The sequence below is a fragment of the Cydia fagiglandana genome, chromosome Z, assembly GCF_963556715.1.
Source record: "Cydia fagiglandana chromosome Z, ilCydFagi1.1, whole genome shotgun sequence".
NCBI lineage: Eukaryota > Metazoa > Arthropoda > Insecta > Lepidoptera > Tortricidae > Cydia > Cydia fagiglandana.
In genome coordinates, this window is record NC_085959.1 from 29,075,189 (window position 1) to 29,100,848 (window position 25,660).

The 25,660-nt window shown below is 38.9% G+C and overlaps 1 protein-coding gene across 1 annotated transcript in view; it reads left to right on the top strand.

Annotated features, from left to right (window-relative positions):
- Positions 1 to 25,660, top strand: part of LOC134678984 (extracellular sulfatase SULF-1 homolog) — a 76,478-nt gene that overhangs the window by 37,010 nt on the left and 13,808 nt on the right. Inside the window, exons 4-11 of the mRNA XM_063537747.1 lie at positions 13,032 to 13,183; positions 14,638 to 14,807; positions 22,111 to 22,249; positions 22,746 to 22,933; positions 23,187 to 23,351; positions 23,980 to 24,136; positions 24,446 to 24,611; positions 24,762 to 24,913. Coding sequence (XP_063393817.1) covers positions 13,032 to 13,183; positions 14,638 to 14,807; positions 22,111 to 22,249; positions 22,746 to 22,933; positions 23,187 to 23,351; positions 23,980 to 24,136; positions 24,446 to 24,611; positions 24,762 to 24,913 — 1,289 coding nt within the window. The remainder of the gene's footprint in view (positions 1 to 13,031; positions 13,184 to 14,637; positions 14,808 to 22,110; positions 22,250 to 22,745; positions 22,934 to 23,186; positions 23,352 to 23,979; positions 24,137 to 24,445; positions 24,612 to 24,761; positions 24,914 to 25,660) is intronic.

Below are 25,660 nucleotides of genomic sequence, written 5' to 3' on the forward strand. Positions count from 1 at the left end.
TTAATGTATTTAAAACACATTCTTATAAAACTTTGATGCCTAGATATTTAAAATACTTTTACCCACTCTCATATTCTTTATTAGACACCGCGTCGGTGTAATCTGTACTGAATCTAGGAAGTTGGAAAGAGGTAAAAAGCCTATGAAGTGTAATTTGCGTAGGTACTTACATACGTAAAAATGTTAATACTGTTGGCACGTCGTGTTTAATTAAAATTACATTTATGAATGGCATGTTGGGATCGTCCGAGGCAGAGCGCCGCTCTGTCTCGGCCTGACGCGATTAGCAGAAATACGGGCACCTTCGTACGGCGGCCTCGTTGCGGTTGCAGTGTCGTGTGACCGCATCTTTATTCCCTCCTATAAGTTTACAAGGATATCAGTAGCGTAATGCGCTATTGTTACTCGTTCACCAAATAAAGTCGTGTGTCATACATGAATTTCCAACTCACGCGCTGCTGCAATATCCATTGTAGTGCTGAGTTCATATTTTTTTAATTAATACCTAATGCTTGTTCAATATCAATATTCGCATCTGTCTGATAAAAAATGACATTAGTCTTATAGAAAGTTAATGATTGGAGCTCATTGACAATTGACATGTCTATACGAGTATTTGCTGACTGGAATCTTGTGTAACGCTACGTCTTACGTAGGCGAACAACGCGCGAACGCGGCGCGGCGCGGCGCGGCGAAATCAATCCTTTGATGCCCATAGAAGTGTCCTACGTAAGCGATCTCGTTGCGAACGCGGTGCGGCGCGATTTGCACGCGAATGTCAGGCGGCGCCGCGCCGCGTTCGCGCGTTGTTCGCCTACGTAAGACGTAGCGTTACAGGGATTCATCGTCTGTAGAAAATAATGAGTACGTAATAAATAAGTACAGGCTTGTGCAGTGTGCACTAATCGGCGTATGTGGTTTATTTATTTCGAATAAGACCTTATTGTCTTTATTTAAACGGATGGTACATAAATCTATTACTCAAAAGGGACGTTATCCTATCAAGTACCAAGTGCGCAGACTTGTCAGAGTTGTGAGTCGGGAGACTTGACATGACAGTTGATTTATAATGAATTATGTTCCCTAGGACGACTGATAGCGGTCATCATACCTACACATATGGCCGGTATCAATGGGTGTAAGTAGATTGAATTTCGAACCTCTCCATATGCTGATCATCATGGTTATTGACCGTGGTTGGGGATCGTCTTTTGAGCACTAATATAATGCCCTCTAAATTCTTCTTCTAAATTTATCCAGGACGCTTTTAATATTTACATTACCTACCTATTGCTTAAATCTATTGTTATACTTTTATTAATATAAAGGATACCTAAACGTCTCTGAAAGGCGGAGCCCCAGCTTGAGTCAAGTTACCTTTAGGTGCCGGTGTCACGTCAACATTAGTAAGTGCTATACTAAATTTCAGTGTTTGCCTCTTCTTTTTTTATGAATATTTCCGCTTTAATGGGGCGAATTCCTTCGTGCTATACAGGTGTGGCACACCTACTTGAAACCCGCAGTCGTTATAAACAGGTTAAAAGTGTTAAAACTCCATAGGTATATAAAAAATATTAATACATGTGCCAATTTTTTGACGTAAAAATGGAATTAATTTTTTTTTTTAATATATATTTTGTTATAACTTCTAAAACAGAAGAACTGTCAGAACTGAGCTATAACTATAACATATATTTTATTCAGTTTTTTAACAATGGAGAAGTTTAAGTACCTACCTATTCACAGAATACGGAGTCAAACTCAGATTCCACAAAACATTTCGTAATCAGTTAGATGTTGCGTGGGGCGAATGGCTTGCAAGTGGCCCTTTCCTAAAGGTCGTGGGCGCGAATAGGTCAGCGCGGGTACTTACTCGCGGCGCGAGCGCTGGAGCCCTCACCTCAGATCAAATTCCTTTGCAAAGCACCTGTTATTATTTATGAACATTAATCTTCATGGCTCGTCAGTTAACTTTGAGCGGAATCTTTTTTTATTATCATAATCTGGAATCGTTTGCTTTGCACTTCGTGTGTGCTCGGCTGTCAAATAGCTTGAATAGCGAAATCCAGATCCAGACATACTGAATTGGTATTTCATGTGTTGGCAACAAAGGTTGTCGTTGTTGCACTTATCAAACGTGTGTGAAAATTACTATGTGTATTTATAAAATTAACTCGATACCGTTATAAAACGTTTCATAAAATATTAGCAGTGGATAAATATGACATTATTCTTACAGTATTAGAACCGAAAAACACTAGTTTTAAAAATCGCTTAAAAAGGTATCTCTCGGATGCTCCATAAGCGATTGTCTTCCCTATAGACATAGAGCATCTTGGACATATAAACCCGCTTACTGAAACTTTCTTTTCATGTAAGTAACATTTAGATTGAATAACTTCAAATTGTGTTACACTGTATCTACTTATAAATAATACAAATAGGTTTTTAGTCCACCGCTTTCACCTTGTTCATTTTAGATTTCATCAACTCATAATACTTAGTCCTTATACTGCATCCCATGACACGGACAAGGGCAGCATCCGCTCGGTGTACCCCTTACGTTTCATTAAAGTGCCAAAAGGGCCTCTACATGTTAGTTTCTCTCTCTTGTATGTTATATTATACGTAACATTTGTATTTAAATTCGAATCGACTCGAATGGGCAAAAGTAGTGAAAATTTGAGAGAGTTTAATATCGACACAATTTCCGCTTCGTCTACTAATTTACAATCACAGTGGATAACTTCAGTGCAATGATGGAAATCAAGTCGGTCATTTTTTTATACAACACTTGCGCTGATAAATAGTAGTGCATCCACAATGTTGCAGAGACTTGTATGTAACTGACGTTGCGCGTGAGCACGTGACGATTCCGCAGAATCCTCAGATACAACGACAACTGTGGACCTAAGACGTTATTTTTGCGATTTCGGAAGTTGTCTACTATTGTCCTGTTGTTATTTAATTAGATTACATAAAATCATTCAAAGGGCACTGTCATTGTATTTTAATTAAGTACTACAAAATAATTTCTGCTATAATGTATTGTGTTGCGTTCAGTTCAGTATGGATCAACGAAAGCCAATGACAGGATTTCAGCGATAAATAATTTATGGTTTCCGAGAAACAATCGCTATTATGTTTTTGATGAACCTCGCTTACCATAGGTACTTATTGATTATTTTAAAAGAATGAGCATAAGAAGAGTACACATGCCTTTGCCTTATAATAATGGCGGATACAAGAATTTACTACAAATGAATCAGGTATCAGGTACAAAGATTCGATAATTTCTGCAAAGCCGACAATTTTCGCTAAACATACATGTGTGGCTAAAATGGTTGGCTCATAAGGTCCTCTGTAATAATTGGCCTTCGTTTAATCCATAAAGAACTGTATCGTTAAGTATAGGGACAGATTAAACCTGGTCTAGCTGTTGGCATGTGTATTATTTTGTATTACTATGTTCTAAGGGTTTGATCTGGGGGTATTTTTAAGCTATATCTGATTAAAGAAGGTTTGACATTTTTCTTATTTTAGGGACTTTATGATGCTTTTAATACCGTATAGCAAATACAGTCCGGACAAGCCTATCGAGCTGAATATGAGACTATTTCACCGACTCGTTGGTACGATTTAAAGTAACAACAGGTTAATAGGCTGCCAAAACATGTTATCTAAGTGTCTTCTTCATGACTGTTCAGTTGAGGAGCTGCGGAATAAATGTGGTGAATTTTTATATTTACATAAAAACGATTTTTCACCCTACGTTTTGGAATCCCTTCAATTTCTGATGCAAGCGTAATGACGCGTGACGGAGACCGCTAGAAGAATAAGCTTAAAACCAAAACCTAACGGACATTCATGGCGTTGATCCATCGCTAGAGCGGGTCGATAGAAAAGCTCCATGATAGTTATATTAGATGTCAAAGTCATAAGGTAAATGTACGCTTCACCGAATGCTTAAGCCCTAGACTTACGTTTATTTTTTTTATTCGTTCTGATATTTTCTTACGAATATGTTCAATACTAAAATAGAAACATAGATAAATTTGTCCTCATTTAAACATACCTATAAATTACTGAATTGCTTGGACGTGTATTAAAAACATTTTTAAAGTCATTTCTTCCAATTTCCTTGTTTGTACCGTTTACCGAACTAAGAAACGTGATTTGCACATTATACCGAATAGGGAGCCCGCATTACCGAACTAGGAAATAATTGTATGAAAATATGGTGTTGAGTGGTGCTCAAACTTCAGTAGTTCACTATTAAATCCCTACTATGCTTCGTTTTTTAGCATTATAAAGATGGTAAGCGATCTTGACGTGTCTTTTTTATTGAAATAATTCTTTTGAAAAATAAGTCAGTAAGTAAGGTACGCAACAATTATAAAACATGTACGCATATGTATAAAATAATTTGGCTGTTTCATAAATTTTGGCTGGTCCATTTTCTATGGAAGGGTAAATTTTTTTTCACGATTTCGGAGTTGGTCCCATATTAAAAGTTGCTCAGTATAATCCCAAAACCTCCCTGGGAATGGGAATGTAGTTCATTTTTTGCCACCCTGTATGTGAACCCCGGAATTTCATAACAAAAGATAAAAGTTTAAAAAATCACAATCGCCCACGACGAGAGGAATCTAAAAAAATTTTTCAACATCATGCTTCATTATTTTTATCATCCTATTCAGTTTTTTTGTCCACGTTCCAAGACTATTATCAGGCGTCCAATAAGTATGTCTAAAGTTTGAAAAGCGCTGGCATTGAAATAATGGTCACAAAAAATAAACATATAAATATCGACCTAGCCGTTATCGTAATAAGGATGATATTCTCATGAACGTCGAATAGAAACATGGCCAACGCAAACATGAGTTCGGTAGCAGAGACCATGGGTACCATTCACCGAACGGCCGTTCGGTGAACGAAACATGGAAAATATGTGGAACCTATTTCGCGAACGGATTTTGAAAATAGTATTTTAATCGTAATCAATGTGGTATAACTACAAATCTATCATTAAATTTAATACTTGAATCCATTACAAAACCGTACATGTATAAAGTTCTTGTTAATACTGACGTAAAATATCTAAAATTATTGTTTGATAATAGTCTTGCCAAAAACCTTATTTTGATGCCAAAAAGTCGTAAAACATGAACATTTCAAACGCAGTTTTATAATAATCTATATAGGTTATTGTTGTTCGGCAATTGCTCATAAAATTACAAATACATTAAGTTATTTGTGAAATTAGGTAGTTAATCTAAATAGTTCGTAATCAACCATTAAAAAAATAATTTCAAAAACATACGCTTTCCCTGATTTCGGACGCTGTTCGATAATACCTTCCAATCAAATTGTCGGTGTACTCATCACCGAACTCACATTAAGCTTAATTTCTGATAATATGACTGCATTAAATTAATTAAATTTACTAAAATACACATACTAATTAAGTAGTCACACTGAAAAACCATACTTTGAAACACAGAAATAAATTTAAAAGGTTTTATGACCTTAAGAAATATACGCAACTTCTTACCGATTTCTTTAAGGTTGCCCATACAAAGTGGCAATCGGGAGCAACGATCCGTTTCGATCAGTTGCCACGTCCCAACTGCGGGACAAATTGACCGACTCTGAGGCATAGTTGAAGGGATAGGTATTTAACTCGTGGAAAAAAAATACGCAAGTAAATATCAGCTGTAAATAATCGACTTATAGCCTAAAATAGAAGAAATTCGGTGATACGGACGGATATTGAGCGTTCGGTGGAGCGTACTTTTACCTTAGTTGTCGTAAGTAGCATGCCATATTCTCTAAAAGGCCACCATGCACAGATCCTAAGGTTTTTTTAACGAAAAGAAATGCTTAGACTATGTCCAGATGTTTCGCTATACGAATCATGTGTAATTGTTGTTTATATAGTACGATTTTTTTTAGTGTGATATGTTGTTCGCATACCGCAAAATTTCTTCTAGTATTTGTCCGCACTCGTTATTTTTACTCGAGAGGATTGGGTAAATTTCGTCCAAACCATAATGCTTTACGTCGAGCTCCCAGGACGAAATGCGTACCTTATTAAAGCACTAATTAAACACATCTGTAGTTTTGAAATAAAAATATAATACCTAAAAAAACGGCTAAGTAAAGTTGTCCCTATAATTAACGATACAGTCTTTACTCTAAGCGTCAACCTGTACAATAAGACATTCTAGAAATGAACGGATACTTACCTCAGATTCTTGATATGTAATTGTTTTGTCAAGGAAACAAACATTTAGTCCCGCATTATGTAGGAGTAAGTCGTTACTCGTTAGGTAGTTAATTGAATGTAATTCTACTTTTTTCATTATTGCGTGTGGCGTGTGACGTCCTGCTTAGCGACCGGACATTCAACAATTTAACACGACAGAGTTTATCTTTGTTCATTAGACAATATTATTCAGTTACATATATGCGTCCAGTTGAGGTCACTTACATACGGCGTCACATTATGACAATCTTAAAGGGGTAAGAGATTTCATTATGTACTGGCTTTAATTAAAGTCTCTTGAAATTTCACATATTAAGTAAAATGGGGTGAGTAGGAATACGAGGGCAGTAGGGTTATGAATGGGGTGAGGAGGGATGACAGAGGGGTGAGTTGGAGTTTTACAGGTTTTGTACACGTTATAATGAAGGCCAAATGCAATTAAATACGGAAACTATATACTATATTTCTAGGGCATGCAGACTCCAAGAAAAACCTTAAAAGCATAAAGTCGACTCGATAGAAAAAAAAACACGAAAACGTGCCTAATATTAATTTATTTATATCGTTACCCTGCATTCCATAGCAGTATAATTTTAGCGTAAAATAGCTAAACCTATACCAAGTTATATAAGTTTTGCAACGATTTTGATAACACACGCATTGTTGTTGATCACGGAATCCTAAAAACCATAGAAAACTGGGGATACAATTTAATTTCAAATCAGGAACACCTTGATCAAGCACGTCATTGTTATAAATAGCAACAATAATAATTGAGCAGTATCTCATAGCCCCTCATAGGTACTTACTCATGCCATGTAAACTTCGATTCTCGATGTTTGCATGTTTGTTGAACTTGTGTCGTTTAAATGATTTAAACCTATTTGCGATTCGATAAGAAATGTCATAAGTTATCAGTTTCGTTCCTTGTTCTTACACTTGCTTGCCGGCGGATCCGCCCTTGTATTTTTCACGCTACATTTTCGGTCTAACGCGAGTCATCCTTAAGTCATCTCGAAACGATTTAAGTATTTTGAGCTGTTTATTTGGGGAAATAAATACCACTGTAACAGATATGCGCCTGTTCGGGTACTATGTCTCAGGAAAACCGCCTCAAATTAAAACAGGTGTGACGGAAGATAGCAATTAGACAGTTATGAACTCTTATAAATAGTACCTACTTCCCTACTCAACGTGTTGGCACCGTAGAGTTACCTACATACCGGGTGTGGCCTGTAATATGAGCAAAATATTAAACTGCAGGCTATACTCCTCATACTGACCAACATTTGTTCATCGACTTTTTAAAAATAACTTGTGGTTTGATTTTGAATACACTTTAAAGTTTATTCTAAGACGCAATGTATTGCGAATTTTGTTATGTTTAAGGCGTGACAAGCAATGTCAATCACAATGATATGGCGTGGCAATGGCGTCCATTGAAGACAATATTTATTTTATATGAAAAATAGGGAGTCTAAATACTTCATAATTTTTAAAAGTTGTTGAATGAAAGTGTCACCGTTTGAGCTAGGTACCGGTACAATCTATGTTTTAATTAAATAAATAAATAAATATTATAGGACATTTTTACACAAATTGACTAATTACTTAATTATTTGCTCATGTTACAGGCCACACCCGGTATATCTCTTCCCGACTGCCAAAGCAGGGTTCTGTTTTAGATCTTAAGTACAGCCTACACCGCATGACGGATTTCAACGAGAAGATGTCATTTTAGAATTTAGTTTCGGCGTGGGAGAGACATTGATTTAACTAGAATAATTAAAAGGGTCAAAACATCAGGTTTTCGCTGAGGCATAATATACTTGTAGCGTTTTTTCCAAACACGCGAGGAAATGAAGTCAAATCAATTACATATTAAAGTATGTATCATTGATCAGGCTTCACTCCAACCTTCACACCAATAAATGAAAAAGTCCAAAAACATCAAAAATAATTTACCAAAAATTAATCATTTTTAAAAAGTTTATGGCACAACACATACGCTGCCATATAAGTCTGGCAAACCCTATTTGTTCGTATATAAGAAGTAAATACCCTAACCCTATACCAATCCATTTTTTTGGGGTGGTATTACTAGCATAAGACAAAGGCAGTATGCTTGTCTTGAATGAAATTAGTGTTTTTCCTTCAGTGTTACAGAAAACACAATTCTGTTAAAGTGTCTGTATCTTTTATATAATACGGAGCTGTAAAAAGTGGAATGCTCAGGGAGCACCACTGGCATTCCAAGGATGTTTGTACGCATTCAGCACCACCTGCGCGTCTGCGACATACGATACTCACGCTCATTTTGCCCTGCGTGTTAAGGCTAGGTTGTGTATGTGTATACAGGCACATTATTTAGACGTACACCGCTGTGTTAGAAAATAATTTGTAAAATGAATAAAAATATAATTTAAGAACACAATTTAACATTGCCTATGTGTTTTGCTAAACTATATGTATAAAGAGTTGTTCGTTAGAAAAAGGTTTGTTAATTTGCTTAAATAGGTGCCTAAATAAGAGCTGAAAATTGATCATTCATTAAAAAATTACGCTTAATCATTGACAAAGCATTCCGTAATGTGTATAATATTATGTACTAGGTACAAACAGCAACACTCTTAACTGGCCATCGGTGGGGCTTATTACAAAAGGCGTAAAGTCCACCGATGAACAGTTAAGAGTGTGGGCGATGGTACATTAAGGTATTTTTTGTTTAGATCCAAAATACTGTTAAAACTAACACGATCTTCACTCATTTAATCACTACATTTTATAAAACAAAGTCATCCGCCGCGTTTCTGTTTGTATGTAATATTATATGTTCGCGATAAACTCAATTTCATGCGGTTCTCAACTTTTCATCTATCTATACTCGTAGAATAATTCTTGAGGAAGGTTTAGATGTATAATTTTGTGTAACCCGTGCGAAGCCATAAAAATAAATGTGTTTAACTACCACCTATGGTCGGTTGCTTCCTATTACTTTGCCTTAACTATGGACCTGCAGATGTAACAAAAACATAGACCCGGTTTCGAATTACGTCACGACATTTCGCTTTCTGCGTGCCCTGCGTAATGCGTAGTACATACCTAATAATATTAACTACTTAGATAGGTACCGCGGAAGCCCTCCGATCGAAAATACAATTGGGGCATTGATTGATTTATGTAAATGTAAAACAACATTGTTATTTACGTATCTCGAATTGTCGACTATATTCATTATTTTGTATGATAATGATAATATCAACCAAAATGACACTTGGTATTTAGCGAGCGAGACAATTATATTCAGCGCTATGTCCAGACTTTAACCACTTTCCAAAGTTTTTGGGAGCTCGTTTCTAAATTTATTTTGATTACTTACACATCATCTTTAATGAACCAAGCATAATGGAGGGTTGCGTATTATTTCATAATATGTATATATATGTCATTTAAAAATTTGAGGGCGGGGGCAGAATATTTTGGTCTTTTAGAGCTACTATAATTTAACAACAATTTATTTGTTTTTTAATTCTAATGTTCTTTAATGTAATTTAATTGGAATAAATATTTGTCGTCACCTATTTGTTAAATAAAGAACGCTCTTTGAACTCCTTTGATTATTTTTAAAGACCTATCGAATGATGTGACTGATAGGTTTTCTTTTAGCTAGCAATTAAGTATGTATTTTTTTAAATTAAACTTAACTAAGTAGCGGCTCACAAAATCAAACACCTCAATCAAAAATACACCCTAAACATTCCGAGTAAAATGTCACGGCCAACGGCAGTCGGCGACCCGGGTTTCCAATGAAACCAGATAAATAGGAATTGCTTTACAAGAGCCCGTGTTGTTTGCATTTACGACTTTGTCCTATGATCCTCCTGGCATTTACGTTACCTTGCCCTGTGTCTTGGAACAATCAAGTGTGGCTAGTACATATAGAATACATACTATGGTTAACTAACACATAACGGTAAATAACTTACGTTGCTAATAATCCAAAACGTGTCATTGTTTTGCCAATCGATGGTAAAATGCATTTTGTTGATAAGTGAAGTCACTAAGTAGTAACGCTACTAATTATCGCCATGCATCACGAACTTACGATACCTACTAAATGAACAAACAAATGTATCACGAGAATCTTCTCACCTCCTCCGTGTGTACGTATTTGTTTGTGTAATTAGACTTAAGTGGCACCGTCACTTGGAATATAGGACGAGGCACAATATAAGATGGAGATGAGTCAGTGGGGCTTTTAAGAGCATATAGATAAGTGAGTGAAGTATTCTGACTGGATGCGCGACTGCGGATCTGGGAAGACCCGGTATAATATGACATCGAGAATTACAACTACTCATATGTAAACCAAGAGTGGACTTATACTGGTTATTATCTTGAACGTTCGACTGTCCCTTGGTCGGTAAAAGCTACTGGCATTACGTCCCTGGCCGGCATATAGTTACTGTACTGCTAACTGGTCGCTGGTGCAGTGTTTATCGCCGAAGCTCCAACATTAACGTGACAGCTCGATAACCACAACACCCTGTTAACGATTAGATAGCTTCTCGGGTTAACATTGCTGTAATCGCCATCCTGTACGTATCGACGGTGGAAATTTCTAATGTCGTAAGGGACATACGACAACATGTCCCTTACGACATTTGGAATTACAACCGTTCGGTATGTAGGTAGAGTACCTAATACTTGTGCAAGGGTACCGTAGGTAACTATTAGGTACTTACATTGCACTATACGTAGATTACGTAGCTACATGTATTTTAAGTAAAGGCTAAAATTTGCTTCCGGCTAACCAATGAGGAACGACTGTCATAACATTCATTTGCTTTACGCTAGGTAATGTTAGAAGCGTAATTAGTGACTTATTGTAAAAGAGTGAGTTTGACCACGAGAAAGCAGGAAATAATAGTACATTATTGTCGAGGCTCGGAAGTAGCTACTTGCAGGCTGAGGATTCGTTTTAAACGGACGACCTTGGGAGTCCGTTTAATTGAATCCGAAGCCAGCAAGTAGCCTTCCAGCCGAGTCATATATAGTGCTTTTCTCAAAAATGGTGCAAGAAATATAAATATCATTGAAATATTTTACAAAACCAACGTTCTTACGTATATATTTTCACAGTAAAAGCCCTTGCCGCCTTTTTATTTTTTTAATAAAAAAAATAGAAGTGTATTTTTCTGCCGATAATACGCCAACCTATTTGAGACAGCTAAATAGTCGCGGTACTAATCATCTGTTCGGCTGTTTAATGGGCCTGTGCCTTCATTTGATATGGTCATTTCAACTTTTAAAAAGTTTGGAACTCGACAAATAATGGAATTTGTATGCAACATTGCAGTCCCAAAATCGAGACTGCAATGTTTTTAACGTTTTAATTTTTGACTGACCATAAACTACGCGCTTCGCGACCTATGTTTTACACGGCAAAGTCGACTTTGCCGTCCATTTTTGAGAAAAAGTAATTTATTGAGATGTCGGTCCTGGCTCGCCCGCCACGAAAATTAAGCCCCAGACTCTCTGCATTTGCATTGAAGCTTCCGAAATTAAAATTTGAGCAGCATTGTCTCTCAGCGAACAATGATTTGTTGCCTCGCAGAGCTTTTTATTCCGAGCCTCCCATCGTTTTCATTCTTGCCATTTAATTGGAATTTTAGTATTGTACTTAGTCGGTACCTACTGCGTTATTTCTTGGAAGTAAAATGGTAATTTGCGAGGATATTTATGAATGTTTTCACGGATTCGAATTTCCGTTACAATCCTCGTTATTTGAAGTAGGTAGACAAGGTACTTTAATTATGTCGAAATAGCATTAAAAAATATTGAATGTGGTCGCATACCATATGTGGCTGGTTTGCTCTACGCATATAAAGTTTATAAAACTTAATAATTAATAGTTGTGGCAGGGCAGCTTGTGGCGAGCTGTTGGGGAGTAACGACCCCACGGACCCGAGTGCTCCCGAGAGTCGGTCAGGGTCTCCGTCTCCGGCGTGTCTTCGTCTTTCGGAGTGGACCCCAAGGGGACCCGCAGGACTCTCAGCTCTGGCTTGCCTTCATTGGCCGTCCAGAGAGGAGTCGCTAGAGCTATATGCTATAGGGGTGGAAGTCAAAGATGCATAAGACGCGAGTTGGCACAGTGGCTGTTAACAGTCACTGGGTAGAAAGCGGCGCACACCTCTCGACACCCCTGAGCCGCTCACACCGATGTTGCTCCTGGTCGTCTTCGCGACGGCAGTTTCAGGGGCCCATCTAGCCAGCGGCGAGTCACCGCCTGCCTCGATGACGGTGTTAACATTGTTATGGCAGGTGTCCGGACGTCTTTTATAATAGCCCAGTATCATTGTCCACCCAAACATCAATCCATAGACCGGAATACTGTTCACTTTTTCTACAATAGTCCCAATGCCTGCTGCGACCGGTTCATGGGTGTCTATTGTTGCGCCTGTGAACGGGTTCCAGCAGGCGTTCTACATGACATTAAAGCTCTCCAAGGGGCCTCTACGTGTTGGATCTATATCCCCACGCAAGCCTATCAAAAGACCGGGATTTATAGGCCCGTGAAATCCAAAAGGAGACACAAAATAGTTGTTACTGTTTCACGTGTTCTTGAGTGAGAAAAAAAGCATTTCTTTACGGTTTTTGACTTAAGTATTTTACTTAAATCGTTGACTTCCAATTGCTCCCATAATTAAGTGTTTATAATTATTGTATGTATGTATTCATATAGTTTCGTTTGAATCCGCAGGCTACTTCGGCAAGTACCTGAACAAGTACAACGGGTCGTACATCCCGCCGGGCTGGCGCGAGTGGGGCGGCCTCATCATGAACTCCAAATACTACAACTACAGCATCAATATGAACGGCAAGAGGATCAAACATGGAGATGACTACCAAAAGGTATAAAAAAACAAGTGCGAGTCGGACTCGCCCACCAAGGGTTCCGTACTTTTTAGTATTATGTAGTTGTTATAGCGGCCTCAGAAAAGTCAGATATACATCATCTGTGAAAATTTTTACTGTCTAGCTATCACGGTTCATAAGATACAGCCTGGTGACAGACAGACGGACTGTGGAGTCTTAGTAATAGGGTCCCGTTTTTACCCTTTGGGTACGGAACCTTAAAAACGACGTTATAGGCTTGCGTTTCTATAATTTTTATAGGCTAGGAAAACAAGCTTTAGGCTCTATCACACTCGCAATAGTAGTTTAATAAATAAGTATTTATTTGGGGACAGTCGTACATAGATCGACCTAACCCTAAATTAAGCAAAGCTTGCAGGTATCTACTAGGTGACGTACAATATACAAAAATAGAAATGAGACGTTTTCGTGTTTTTAGTGTTCCGCCCAAATATTTGTTCGCGATACACTTATTTTCAAATGAGCTAATTTAACCTTTTAAGGTTTAGAATCTACCCTTGAAAATACCTAGTCTATATTTCGTGTGAATTTTTAAATCATATTTGCCCGTGATTATAATGGGTAATATTTCAAAATACAAAGTAGTTACAATTTACAAGTATACAATACAAAGTGAAGGTTTTGTTGCGGTTTAGTGAAGGTATTTAGAACAATTTATGCTAATACTGATGATCATGGGCTTAATCCCTATGTCAAGTCAACAATATGATAGGAATGGCTGAGTTGTTAATATAATTACGCATTGAGTGATCTGGAGGCTAAACATAACCTCTTGTTTGGTGGTGACGTGCCTTATAAATATTACAATGTTATTGTATTTTACAAGCTTTTATTTAGTTTCACCTGACCGTTGTATGTCTGTGTGTAATCAAATCTTGCAAGTTAAATTTGATCCACTTCCCGGTTTCCGATTGAGCTGAAATTTTGCATACGTATTACGTAAGTCGGGTGACAATGCAATATTATGGCGTCATCGAGCTGATCTGATGGTGGAGACCGGAGGTGGCCATAGGAACTCGGTGATAAAACAACGAACCTAATTGTGTTTGGGGTTTTTAGAATTGTCTCGATAAGTATTAGTTGCCTGTGGAAAATAAGTACAGTCGGCGATTAAAGCTTGTTGGTACAAGTTTTAATGAAATTTTTGCCAAAAACTTATTTCACAAGCACTCCGCTTGCTTTAAGTGCTCTCTAGCTCACGAAGCGGTAAGTAATTAAGGTATAACGGACGGCAATTTTTTTTTAAAGTAAGATGTATCTATCAATTGGCAAACCGGAAACACTGTAGTTACTAGTATACTTATGATTATAACTCACCAAATTAAGTCGGAAGCTCCGGCCCGGCCCCGACCGGTCTAGCGTGAGTCATTCTTTAGGTACAGCTCTTAGTCCCTTGCACAAGTGAAGGTAAGAAGGCGTGATTGTTTCAGGACTACTACCCGGACCTGATCGCAAACGACTCCATAGCGTTCCTCCGCGCTTCGAAGCGCCGTTTCGCGCGCAAGCCGGTTCTGCTCGTCATGTCGTTTCCGGCGCCCCACGGGCCAGAGGACTCCGCGCCACAGTACTCGCATCTCTTCTTCAATGTGACCACTCATCAGTAAGTCGCTCTCTTTAACATACAATACTGTTGAAGCTTTAAATTATGCCCTGACGAGTAAAGGATGACCTGGATGACTCACGCTAGACCAGGCCGTGCCCGGACATGTCATTTTCTATAGGTGATCAGTGATCAGATCACGTGGTGCTTTCCATGGAAAACGTAGCGCCGGAGGCTCCAGCCCGGTTAGGTCTAGCGTGAAACATCCTTAAGTTTCATAGCCCGCCAAATATCTCTGGAGCAAAACGGATTGTCTAAAGTAGGTACCTACTCTAAATCGTTAGAAAGAGCACCTAAAACAATGATAATATAGCGACAAAAACGCTGGAGTGTTTATTCCCCTTAATTTACTTTTTAAGATTGAATACTATATGAATGAACTTAGGTATTTAAATATTATGTGTAAGTACATTTAACTAAAAGAAGCAAAGAAAACTCAAGTCAACGTCAGCTTTACCGTGCTTTTTTCAGTCGGTTACTTTACTAGTCAATAGCGATCGTACTGATATACCCATAAGGTTCATGGTCTATTGCGGATATTGTATAAATATTATATCTACATGTATTTTCCATAAAAGAAATCGAAATCACGCACTAAAATTTATTACGAGTAAATGTACATGGACATGAATTTTCAAAGTTTACGACTTTAAGTAGGTATCTTATATTTAGATCAATATTTTATTATTTATTCAATAAAACGCGCAGTAAGTAATATATCAAGATATAAAAAAGTTCGTTAACTTGCCAAGTGTACATAATGAACTGTTGCGTCGTAAATATTTAATAAACGAGCAAAGTATACCTACTAGGCCAAGCAATAAGAAGTTATAGAGGGAAATGCTAGGAACACAATTTTTGACTACGTAACTTTGTTTGGACTACTAGTTTTTAGTTTTAATTTAGGTTTATTTTATAGATAAGTTAGTTTATTTTTATTTTTAACGTTTGTATCTGCCTTATAAATAAATAAGTATATATTGGACTAGTTAGGAGGTGAACATATCAAAAGTCCCCGGCCGTAGCCCCGGTGCTGGGGGGTAGAGGGGGGAAAGAAGGTCTCATTTTTCGGTTTTTCACTTATATCTTGGAAATTTTGCGTCTTAGCGACATGACTACTAAGACAAACCAAAAGCTGATAAAATTTGTTACAAGTTTTATTCAGTCAAGTTTTTCCATATCTTGAATAGTTTTTGAGATATCCGCTCTTGAAAGTTTATTTAGGGCTTTCAATTTTATCTTGATATCTACATTAGTGACGCTGTTAGACCGTGTTTGGTATCATTTTCGTATAAATCGGGGGTGCTGAATTCAGTTTTGGTATCACATTGACACCATTCCTAAGAAAAAACATATAAACTTTAAACAAATACCTTTTTTTTTAAATTCCTCTTCACGCTTAAACCGCTCAACCGATTTAATTGAAATTTGGTATACAGATATTTCGAGTCCCAAGACAGGACATAAGATACTTTTTATCTCAATAATCATCCTTTAAAGTTGTGAAATGGAGTATGGGGGGAATTCAACTTCGTCGACGAAACTGAATTCCTGAGGTTTATACTGCTCAAGGTAAGGTTTGAAGTCATGTTTCATATCACTTTCATCTAAATCACAGATGTATTCCGTCCTAAATTTCATCTAAACCGGTTCAGCGGTTATTGACTCCCCATACAAACTTCCACCCCACTTTTCACACCTTCAAAAGATGCTTTTGGTTATAAAAACTATCCTATGTCGTGTGTCGAGATTTAAACTATTTCTATACCAAATTTCAACGAAATTGGTTCAGCGGTTTAAGCGTGAAGAGGGATTTAAAAAAATATTTATTTTTAAATTTTGGTTTTACTTCGGAATGGTGTCAATGTGATACCATAAATGAATTCAGCACCCCCGATTTATACGAAAATGATACCAAACATGGCCTAACAGCTTCACTGACGTAGATATCAAGATAAAATTAAAATCCCTAAATAAACTTTCAAGAGCGGGTATCTCAAAAACTATTCATGATATCGAAAAACTTGACAGGATAAAACTTGTAACTAATTTTATCAGCTTTCGGTTTGTCTTAGTAGTCATGTCGCTAAGACGCAAAGTTTCCAAGATATCAATGAAAAACCGAAAAATTCGACCTTCTTACCCCCCTCTACCCCCCAGCAGCGGGGCTACAGCCGGGGACTTTTGATATGTTCACCTCCTAACTAGTCCAAACAAAGTTACGGAGTCAAAAATTGTGTTCCTAGCATTTCCCTCTACAACGTTTTTTGAGCATTCATTTCTTGACCTATACGTGGCGTGTCCGTTATACGGGTGCGGAATGGTCATGTTTTGGCAATTTCCTTAAATGAATTCTCCACTATTTATTTTAAAATTACAAAAAAAATATGACCCACCCAGCAGAGTTTAAAAACAACGTAGTTTATTTAACTTGCCTTGTTAGTTATCCTCTGGCTAGATGTCCAGACATCAAACCTTGCCAAGACAAAAATATAATTTAATATTGTCAAAATAATCATTCAAATTAAAATGAAACGGGCGACCGTTTTATAGGTCTTTGGGCGGCTACAGGTTATGGCCATTATAAATTGACTGTCTGTAGAGGTATTCATCTAAGTGAAAAGCTAGACGGAGACCATTATTGTGCTCTCGAATCTCCATTCGTTCGTGTCCTTTGAAAAACGTGGAAACTTGAAAGGTCATTTCTCTAATCGATACGAGCACAGCGTAATTTCAAAGTAACATAGGCAATTGTTATACGTTTGTTTTTGAAGGTCGCTTACCTTTGTCTAATGGGCTTCAGGTTGAGAGATTTAGCTCTCGGGTCCTGTGTAAATATTTCAACGTAAACACTTGGTACCTACCTATCTAATGTGGCGCGGCGTTTTTCGTGAGCGCTGAGCCATCTTACCTTCTTTAAAAATTCAAGATGATGACCGAGTTTCAGGCCCGCATTGTGAAAAATGTTTTTGCCAAATTTTAAAATAAGTAATAAGCTACTCCTAGTAGCTTGTTAAACGTAACTTATAAATACGAGCTCCAGATCTACAAATCATCACTACACCGTATAAAACAAAGTCCCCCCCGCCGCATCTGTCTGTTTGTGTGTTTGTATGTTCGCAATAAACGCGATGAAAGGATTTTCATGCGATTTTCACCTATCAATAGAGTGATTCTCGAGGAAGGCTTAGGTGTATAATTTGTTATCCCGTGCGGGGCGGGTTGCTAGTTATATTATAATTTTGCATGTCAAATACCTACCTGCAAAGTGTGACCAATATCGGAATGATGATAATATGTTACCGAGTATATTATTTCAAGATATATTTACTAAATAACCCACCGTATCTCAGAATACAGCTTTTCGTATTTTCCAGTCTGCTAACCTTACGTTGTGGTAATTCAAAGTCATTCTCGACATGTGGCTAATACTTACTTACGTACTTATTTATAATAAGTAGGTAAAGGTTTTTATTTTATTGGAAAACAGGCAAACAATAGAGGTCAATAGACGTATTGACAACGCCTGGAAGAGCGTCTGGTCCATGAAGGCACTACTGAAGGGTGACCTTCCCCTGTGTCTCAAGCGCAAACTCATCGACATGTGTATCCTGCCTATCCTAACGTATGGTGCTCAGATATGGTCATTGACTGAGGCTTTAAAGTCCAAACTCAAGGTTTGCCAGCGAGCGATGGAGCGCAGTATACTGGGTGTTCGCAGGACTGATAGAATCAGAAACACGAAACTGCGCTCCAGAACTCGAGTTGTAGATGTAGGTGTCAAGACCGCTAAGCTTAAGTGGGACTGGGCTGGACATGTCTGCCGCATGCACCCTGAAAGGTGGGCCAAAATGGTTACGGAGTGGGACCCACGGAACACCATAGATGGTGCTGGCCGGAGTGCAGGCAGACCGACAAGGAGATGGCGGGACGACTTGGACGCATTTTATCCGGATTGACGGGAAACTACAAAAAACAGGGTCGAGTGGAGGAAACGAGGGGAGGCCTTTGCTCCGCAGTGGGACACTAAACCAGGCTAACAAAAAAAAAATAGGCATATAGGTATCATATCAGATGAAAAAAATGGATTATTTGGAAACTTGGGTAGTTCTGTCAACGGCTTGCGTTTGGTTTCATTTTTTAGGGTTCTGTACCACCAAGGTACAAAGGGAACCCTTATGTTGCGACCCTGTCCGTCCGTCCGTCTGTCTGTCACATTTTTTAAATTAAATTCCAATGTCACCTAAACCGAACAGGCGTACAGTCAGCACTCAGCATTAATTTTGTCTTCCGTAATCTAAAAATATTTAGCCAGACTATCGATTGTTGATAAGGGCGATTTCTAGTAGCACACTCTTACTCGTATTATGGTGAGACGTCTTATTGACAGCTGGCAACGTGTACCCTTTTGCTTGAAAGCGGCACATTTTGCTTCACACAGCGCGCGTTGCGCGCTGGATTATTATGTTAACAAAATGTTTAGTTTCGTCTGACGTTGTATTTCGGGCTCGCGGTTTTGGGGGCGTTAAACTTGCTTGTTTACTTATATTTAACACGCGGTTCGCTGCAAAATTATTCGCCAGAAAGTGAGTTCACCTATGTACTTATACACGATAAATTAACCGGCTCTAAAACTAGATTGTTGCTCGAATGGGTAATACCTACCAGAATAAGAACCCGGGTTATTGAAAGTAGTATATGGGTTGTATCGCGTATTATAATATAAGTCGCTTTTTAGTCTCCAATGTTTCCATATAATGTATAACCTTATTAAACCATTATATGGTTTCGCGTTATTACGCGAAATATCGCAAAATTGTAGTGAAATCACACCTGTCAGCGTGCGTATATCCATAATATTTATTTGAAAAATATAATTTTCTACTGTTTAATTTTGAACTCATAATACTTATAATTTATAATAAACGTTTCCCGATACGAGTATCATTTCTGTTATTCATAGAGTTAATTATAGGTTTCTTATGTTACTGTTATTGTTTAACTGACATTCTTTTAGTAGGTAGGTACTACTTTCAATTTATTTTTGTATCCGCGATAACTACATCTGTTGATTACATAGAGTAATTCGACGTTCAATGTGTTAAATAGCTTTCTGATTCAATCACAAAACGGTTTCAATTGAGTAACTCCTTTGTACTCGAATATATACGGGCATTATCACACGTAATAACTTCATCGGTGCTTATATTAGACTCATCAGTGAATCATATTATCGACGAGATAGAATAATCGTGCTACCCTCTACTTAATACGTATGAATGGGACTATGGATGTATGTTTCTTCTTCACGCGGCTGAACGGATTTTGATGAAATTTGCACACATAAATATGTGTATAACTACGCATAAGTGTACATGGATTAGGTAGGCATCCTCAATTATTAAGCCTGAAGGTTACATTATAAAAGTTTCTTTCGTCACATTATAAGATTGATTGTAAAATCTTTGTTGCATAGTTAGATACTCGGAGTAATTAACAATGGAGCCGCCATTAACAGGCGTTCCCCTCTGTCGAAAAAAGGCGGCCAATGGTCAACCACATGTCAACCATATGTATGGACTGACGTTTATCTGACATGACGTATCTATACATTTGATGTGCCCCTCCCCCGCAAAAAACGGCAGACTATTGTGTACCGAAAATTTTAGACATGGCGTCTCCGTTGTTAATTACTCCGAGGTTAGATACGAGCGAAACGGACTGAACCTTGAAAGGAGGTAAGCACTTACATACTTACCGCCCAGGTTGTAGGGACGCCACATAAATTATTGGACCGCATGAAAGCCGCGCACCGGTGGCTCGCAAATAAACGACGACTCGTACAATCTGCGAAATTAAACCGATATTTATTAAATCTTAACTAAAGCGCGCGGTTGTTTTAAGCGATAAACGCAGCGTTAAACGCAATGGCGCACACCCATTTTACATCGGATAGTTTTACGCAGTAAACGCAGCGTTAAACGCAATGGCGCACACCCATTTTACATCGGATAAGTAGTTGTTTTACGCGGTCAACGCAGCGTTAAACGCAATGGCACACACCCATTTTACGTCGGATAGTTGTTTGACGCGGTAAACGCAGCGGTAAGCAGTTTCTCATTTTTCCTACATTTATCGCATCAAATCGCATAAAACAACCGCGCTCTTAAGCTTCTTTACCCATCCATCCGTAGAGTAAGTTAACCCGATACCTTGACTTGATTTTCCGTTGCGAACTGCCATTTATAGTTGATTGAGGTAAAAATAATACTCAAATACATTAATAGGAGAGACCAAGAACAGTTTGCAACTATGTTGATAGCACACGCAGTGCAATAGTTATTTTAAACGTCAAAGTTCTATGACATTTTCACGTACCTATAAATAACTCATATCATAATTGATGCACACTTGACTTGGTCTAACTCTAACATATAATATGTTCGTACAGAAAAAACATTTGCTTTTATCTGATCCATACAATAAATGGAAGATTTTCCTCTAATGCTGTGTGTGTTTAAATTTTGTATAGTACCTACCTACCTAAAATCATATCTGACTTAAGTAAGAACCTACTGTGCATAACTAAGTTGAACTCTTAATCGTAATCGGCGACTTGGTAAAATTCACGTACGTAATGATTTGTTTAAGTTTCGGTTTTTGGCGGACCGCTGGCGGAGGGCTCCGAGCGGGCACTTTATGAATATGTAACAGACGAGCTCGGTGGCCGACGTCGCGCTCCGGCCCTCGTCCTGGATTTAGCAGAATACATATACTATGTCTACATACATTATATATTACAGTCTTACTTGACTTCTTTGGTTTTTGCTCATGTTTTATACGAGACTGAAAGTGTAAATGCGACAGTATCAGTAAAATTGCTATGTTCAATGTAAAATAGATGAATAGCCGTTGTTTTGTAAGTACCTATTTACTATACGTACTTACTGCTCAAAAATATCTGAATAAGTACGGTAGTCGATATACATACAAGTAACGGCAACAATCACGAAACTTATAAGACAAAATTGTTGAGATTGTTGTTATTTCATTGATCCCTATAAAATATATCTACCCCTTTGCGATTTAAACGTACTTTCCGTATTTTATGTTTTTATCGTATTTAAAGGAACATATTGCAATTGGTGAAAAAAATATGTTTGTGTGCCACGTCCATTATCCATTATGTGTGTTTACCGTAGATAAATAGGTGATGATGAATTCTGTGTGCACTTGCTACCTCGCTCACTTTATCAATTACCATTGATACGCTTCCATAACTTGAATGTATGTATTGAACCAGCACTCCGACCTACGACATGGCCCCGAACCCGGACAAGCAGTGGATCCTGCGCGTGACGGATAAGATGAAGCCGATCCACCGTCAGTTCACCGACCTGCTCATGACCAAGCGGCTGCAGACGCTGCAGAGCGTGGACATGGTAAATACAACTATAGACAGCACACCGACGTCAGACATGGCCCCGACCCGGACAAGCAGCGCTCCTGCGCGTGACGACTGACTATTAGTTTCACGGTGATGAGTCATAAAAAATATACAATGTTGTACATTTCTTTCCTTAATACTCACGTTTAAAGCTCTCTTAAGCGAGAAAAATTGCGATTATAGAATTTTTACACATAGCTTGGGTATGGTGGCAGCTATCATCTCAATAGGCACAATTTATAACCTCAAAAAGGCATAAATTGTAATGAGATGATAGCTGCCACCATACTCAAGCTATGTGAAAAGTACTATAACGAACAGAAAAGAACTTCTTAGTATTATTTTAATGACCTCTATGCCAGCTGAAATCTGTTTAAGTACCTATTTTAGATTACCACAGAGAAAATGCTTCAACTTCCTATCACAAACCCCTTATTAATAAGTATTTTAACTAAGTGAACCGCTATTCGACGCCTACATTTTGTTTTCAGGCCGTTGAACGGGTTTATCAAGAGTTGAAAGCACTGGGTGAACTAGACAACACGTACCTGGTGTACACTTCCGACCACGGCTACCACCTCGGGCAGTTCGGCCTGGTGAAGGGCAAGAGTTTCCCCTTCGAGTTCGACATCCGCGTGCCCTTCCTTGTTAGGGGTCCTGGTGTCGAGCCTGGCACTGTGTAAGGCCTTGGTCTCCGGTTGACGTCATACGCTGCGTACATTGTCACGTTGTTGCTACGAGTACTTATCAAAAAAAGACACCAACATAAGTGCAATGCGTAGAATATGGCTGCATTCGGAGAACAGAGATCGTAATAATTGTGCTACCATTTGCGAGTGACTTTCATATTTATGGTCGGTACGCTTAGAAAAAAATTGATATAACTTCATACACACTGAAGACATAATAAACCTGTTTAATGTGTGGATCAGTGTGGACGACATCGTGCTGAACATCGACTTGGCTCCAACGTTCTTGGCCATGGGCGGGGTGGCGCCGCCCGCGCACATGGACGGCCGCTCGCTGCTGCCGCTGCTGCAGCCGCGGCGCCGCCGCCAGCCAAGCGCGCACTGGCCGGACACCTTCCTTGTCGAGAGGTAGGTACACACTACACATATAAACTGCTTTGCAAAGTGTTTGCAAAACCGTGTCAACACCATCATTAGCAATAATCGTTGTATATTTACTTGTAGAGGAAAACAGCAGTTTTAATTACGGTTCCGTAGTCAACTGAAAACCCTTATACTTATTAGTTTCCGGTCTGTCTGGCAGTCCGCGGCTTACCTCCGTGATTGTTAGTGATCGAAAGCTGCAATTTGGCATGGATACATAAATCATGCATGACAACAGATCGGTAAAACAAAAACTACCAAAAAAATATTAAGGTTCCTTCCATACAAAATGGTGTGGGGGTATCGTTGGATAGGTCTTGAAAATTTTTGACCCTCCCCCCCCCTAAAATCATCCAAAAATCATACTTCGAATGACCCCGTTTCCTCCTATGCCATGCTACCATCATCCGATGTCCGGACCCAAACCAGAACCAAAAAATCAGGGGCCGTGGCTAACATATAATAATCGTAAATAGACAATGCCAATCGAAAATTAAAAGCGCATCGGAGTGATCAAACATTATTTAAGTTTCATTTGTCTTTTTCAACGCCCAAAACGATTGTCGGGTGACCTATGCCTCAAATATAAGGAGCAAGTACTCGTATTATCCAGCTCGGGCCGTCGAGACATGCAGCATTCGTCGAGCAAGTACAGCCGCGAGCTGAACCCGGGCGGCACCGGCGCGCCCTCGTCCGAGAGCAGCGACTTTGATGACACCGCCGACGACGACTTCCTCGAGCCTAACGATGACGACGACGACGAAGATGACGTAAGGCCGCTAGCTAGCCAGCTCCTCTATAAAATCTTTCGAGTACCTTCCTCCCAATCCCGGCGTGCTTGCACTTATACGCTGCGACCGCTAAGTCCATGCGAGTCCAGGAAAAATCACGAGTTGTTTTATGTCCATTTCTATCGCTCTTACTTCATTGGAGTGGCAATGATTGAAAACCTCGGTATTTTACTACCCTATTACACATCATTTTTAGGTAATTTTTATAAATAGGTACTTCTGTTTCTTACAAAATTTTGAAGTCCCCATTTACCTTTTATTAAAATGAGATTGATGATTTATTTTCAGGATTTAGATGCGGACCATAATGAGTCCAAAGCGTCGGTGGAACCAACAATATCCAACGAGAGTAACCCTATTCTGGATGACAGCTTGGAAAAACTTGAATCAGACGAGGCCAGTTTGGATGCCCAAGATATTTTCTTTACACACCCCGATAAAAAATCTATTGTGCGTAAGTACGAAAGTTAGCTTTTTTAATAAGCTCCCACTGATACCTACGGGCTTGTCACTCCATAGTGGTCAATTTATTTTAGCCATGATAGACGTAGTTAGTAGAATGTTTTATGAGTTGACAAACGGGACCTACTTTTGTTGCATACAGAAGGGACAGAAAATGGCATAGCGGGCGGAAAGGCGGGTAGGCTCGCCGACGACTGCTCGCAGGCGGAGGCGCGGCTGCCGTGCGCGCCGGGCCGCAAGTGGCGCTGCGTGCTCGTCGCCGGCCGCTGGCGGCGCCACAAGTGCAAGTACGAGGTGAGCACACTTCCGTGAGCTTTCAGGATGACTCACGTTAAACTGGGCCCGGCCCGGGCCGAGGCGTCCGACATGTCAATTTCTATGACGGCTAATCGGTGCACACGTGGCGCTTCCCATAGAAAATGAAGCGCCGGAAGCTCCGGCCAGGCCCCGGCCCGGTCTGGTCGTGAGTCATCCTTTCTCCATTGAATGGATAATGGACGACCATTTCACCACACAAATACATCTTTCAAATGCTTGGATAAATGTTTATAGAACAGGTTCCTTCTTTTGATTTTTTATAAGAATCATATATTCAGCACTGTTCATAAATTTCACAAGTTCAGACTCTCATTAGATCTATTTAGCAAGCATTATACGAATTTTGAAAGACTAATTAAACACTAAATATGAAACGCTATTTAAGGCTGTTTAATGTGTTTTGCGACTTCTACTCAGCAAATGAAAACGTTCTACCTAGCAATGCACGCACGAGAACTTTCCAAAGTTGCGAAACTTTCCACATGAGAAATTCTCGGTAACTTCTGAGAATGTTCTCGAGAACGAGAATTTATTTATTTATCGTAGTTTATACCATGAATATTCACGATAGTTTAGGTGTAGTCCTTACCCCCAGAAAATTCCGACTTTTGGTCGGCCGCTTCCGGTCAGAAAAATGTATGACGGCCCGGCCAAACGGTCAGACTTAGGTGGGGGGGTGCTCGACCAAATGTCATAGACGGACCCTGGGAGTTTTTGACGCCG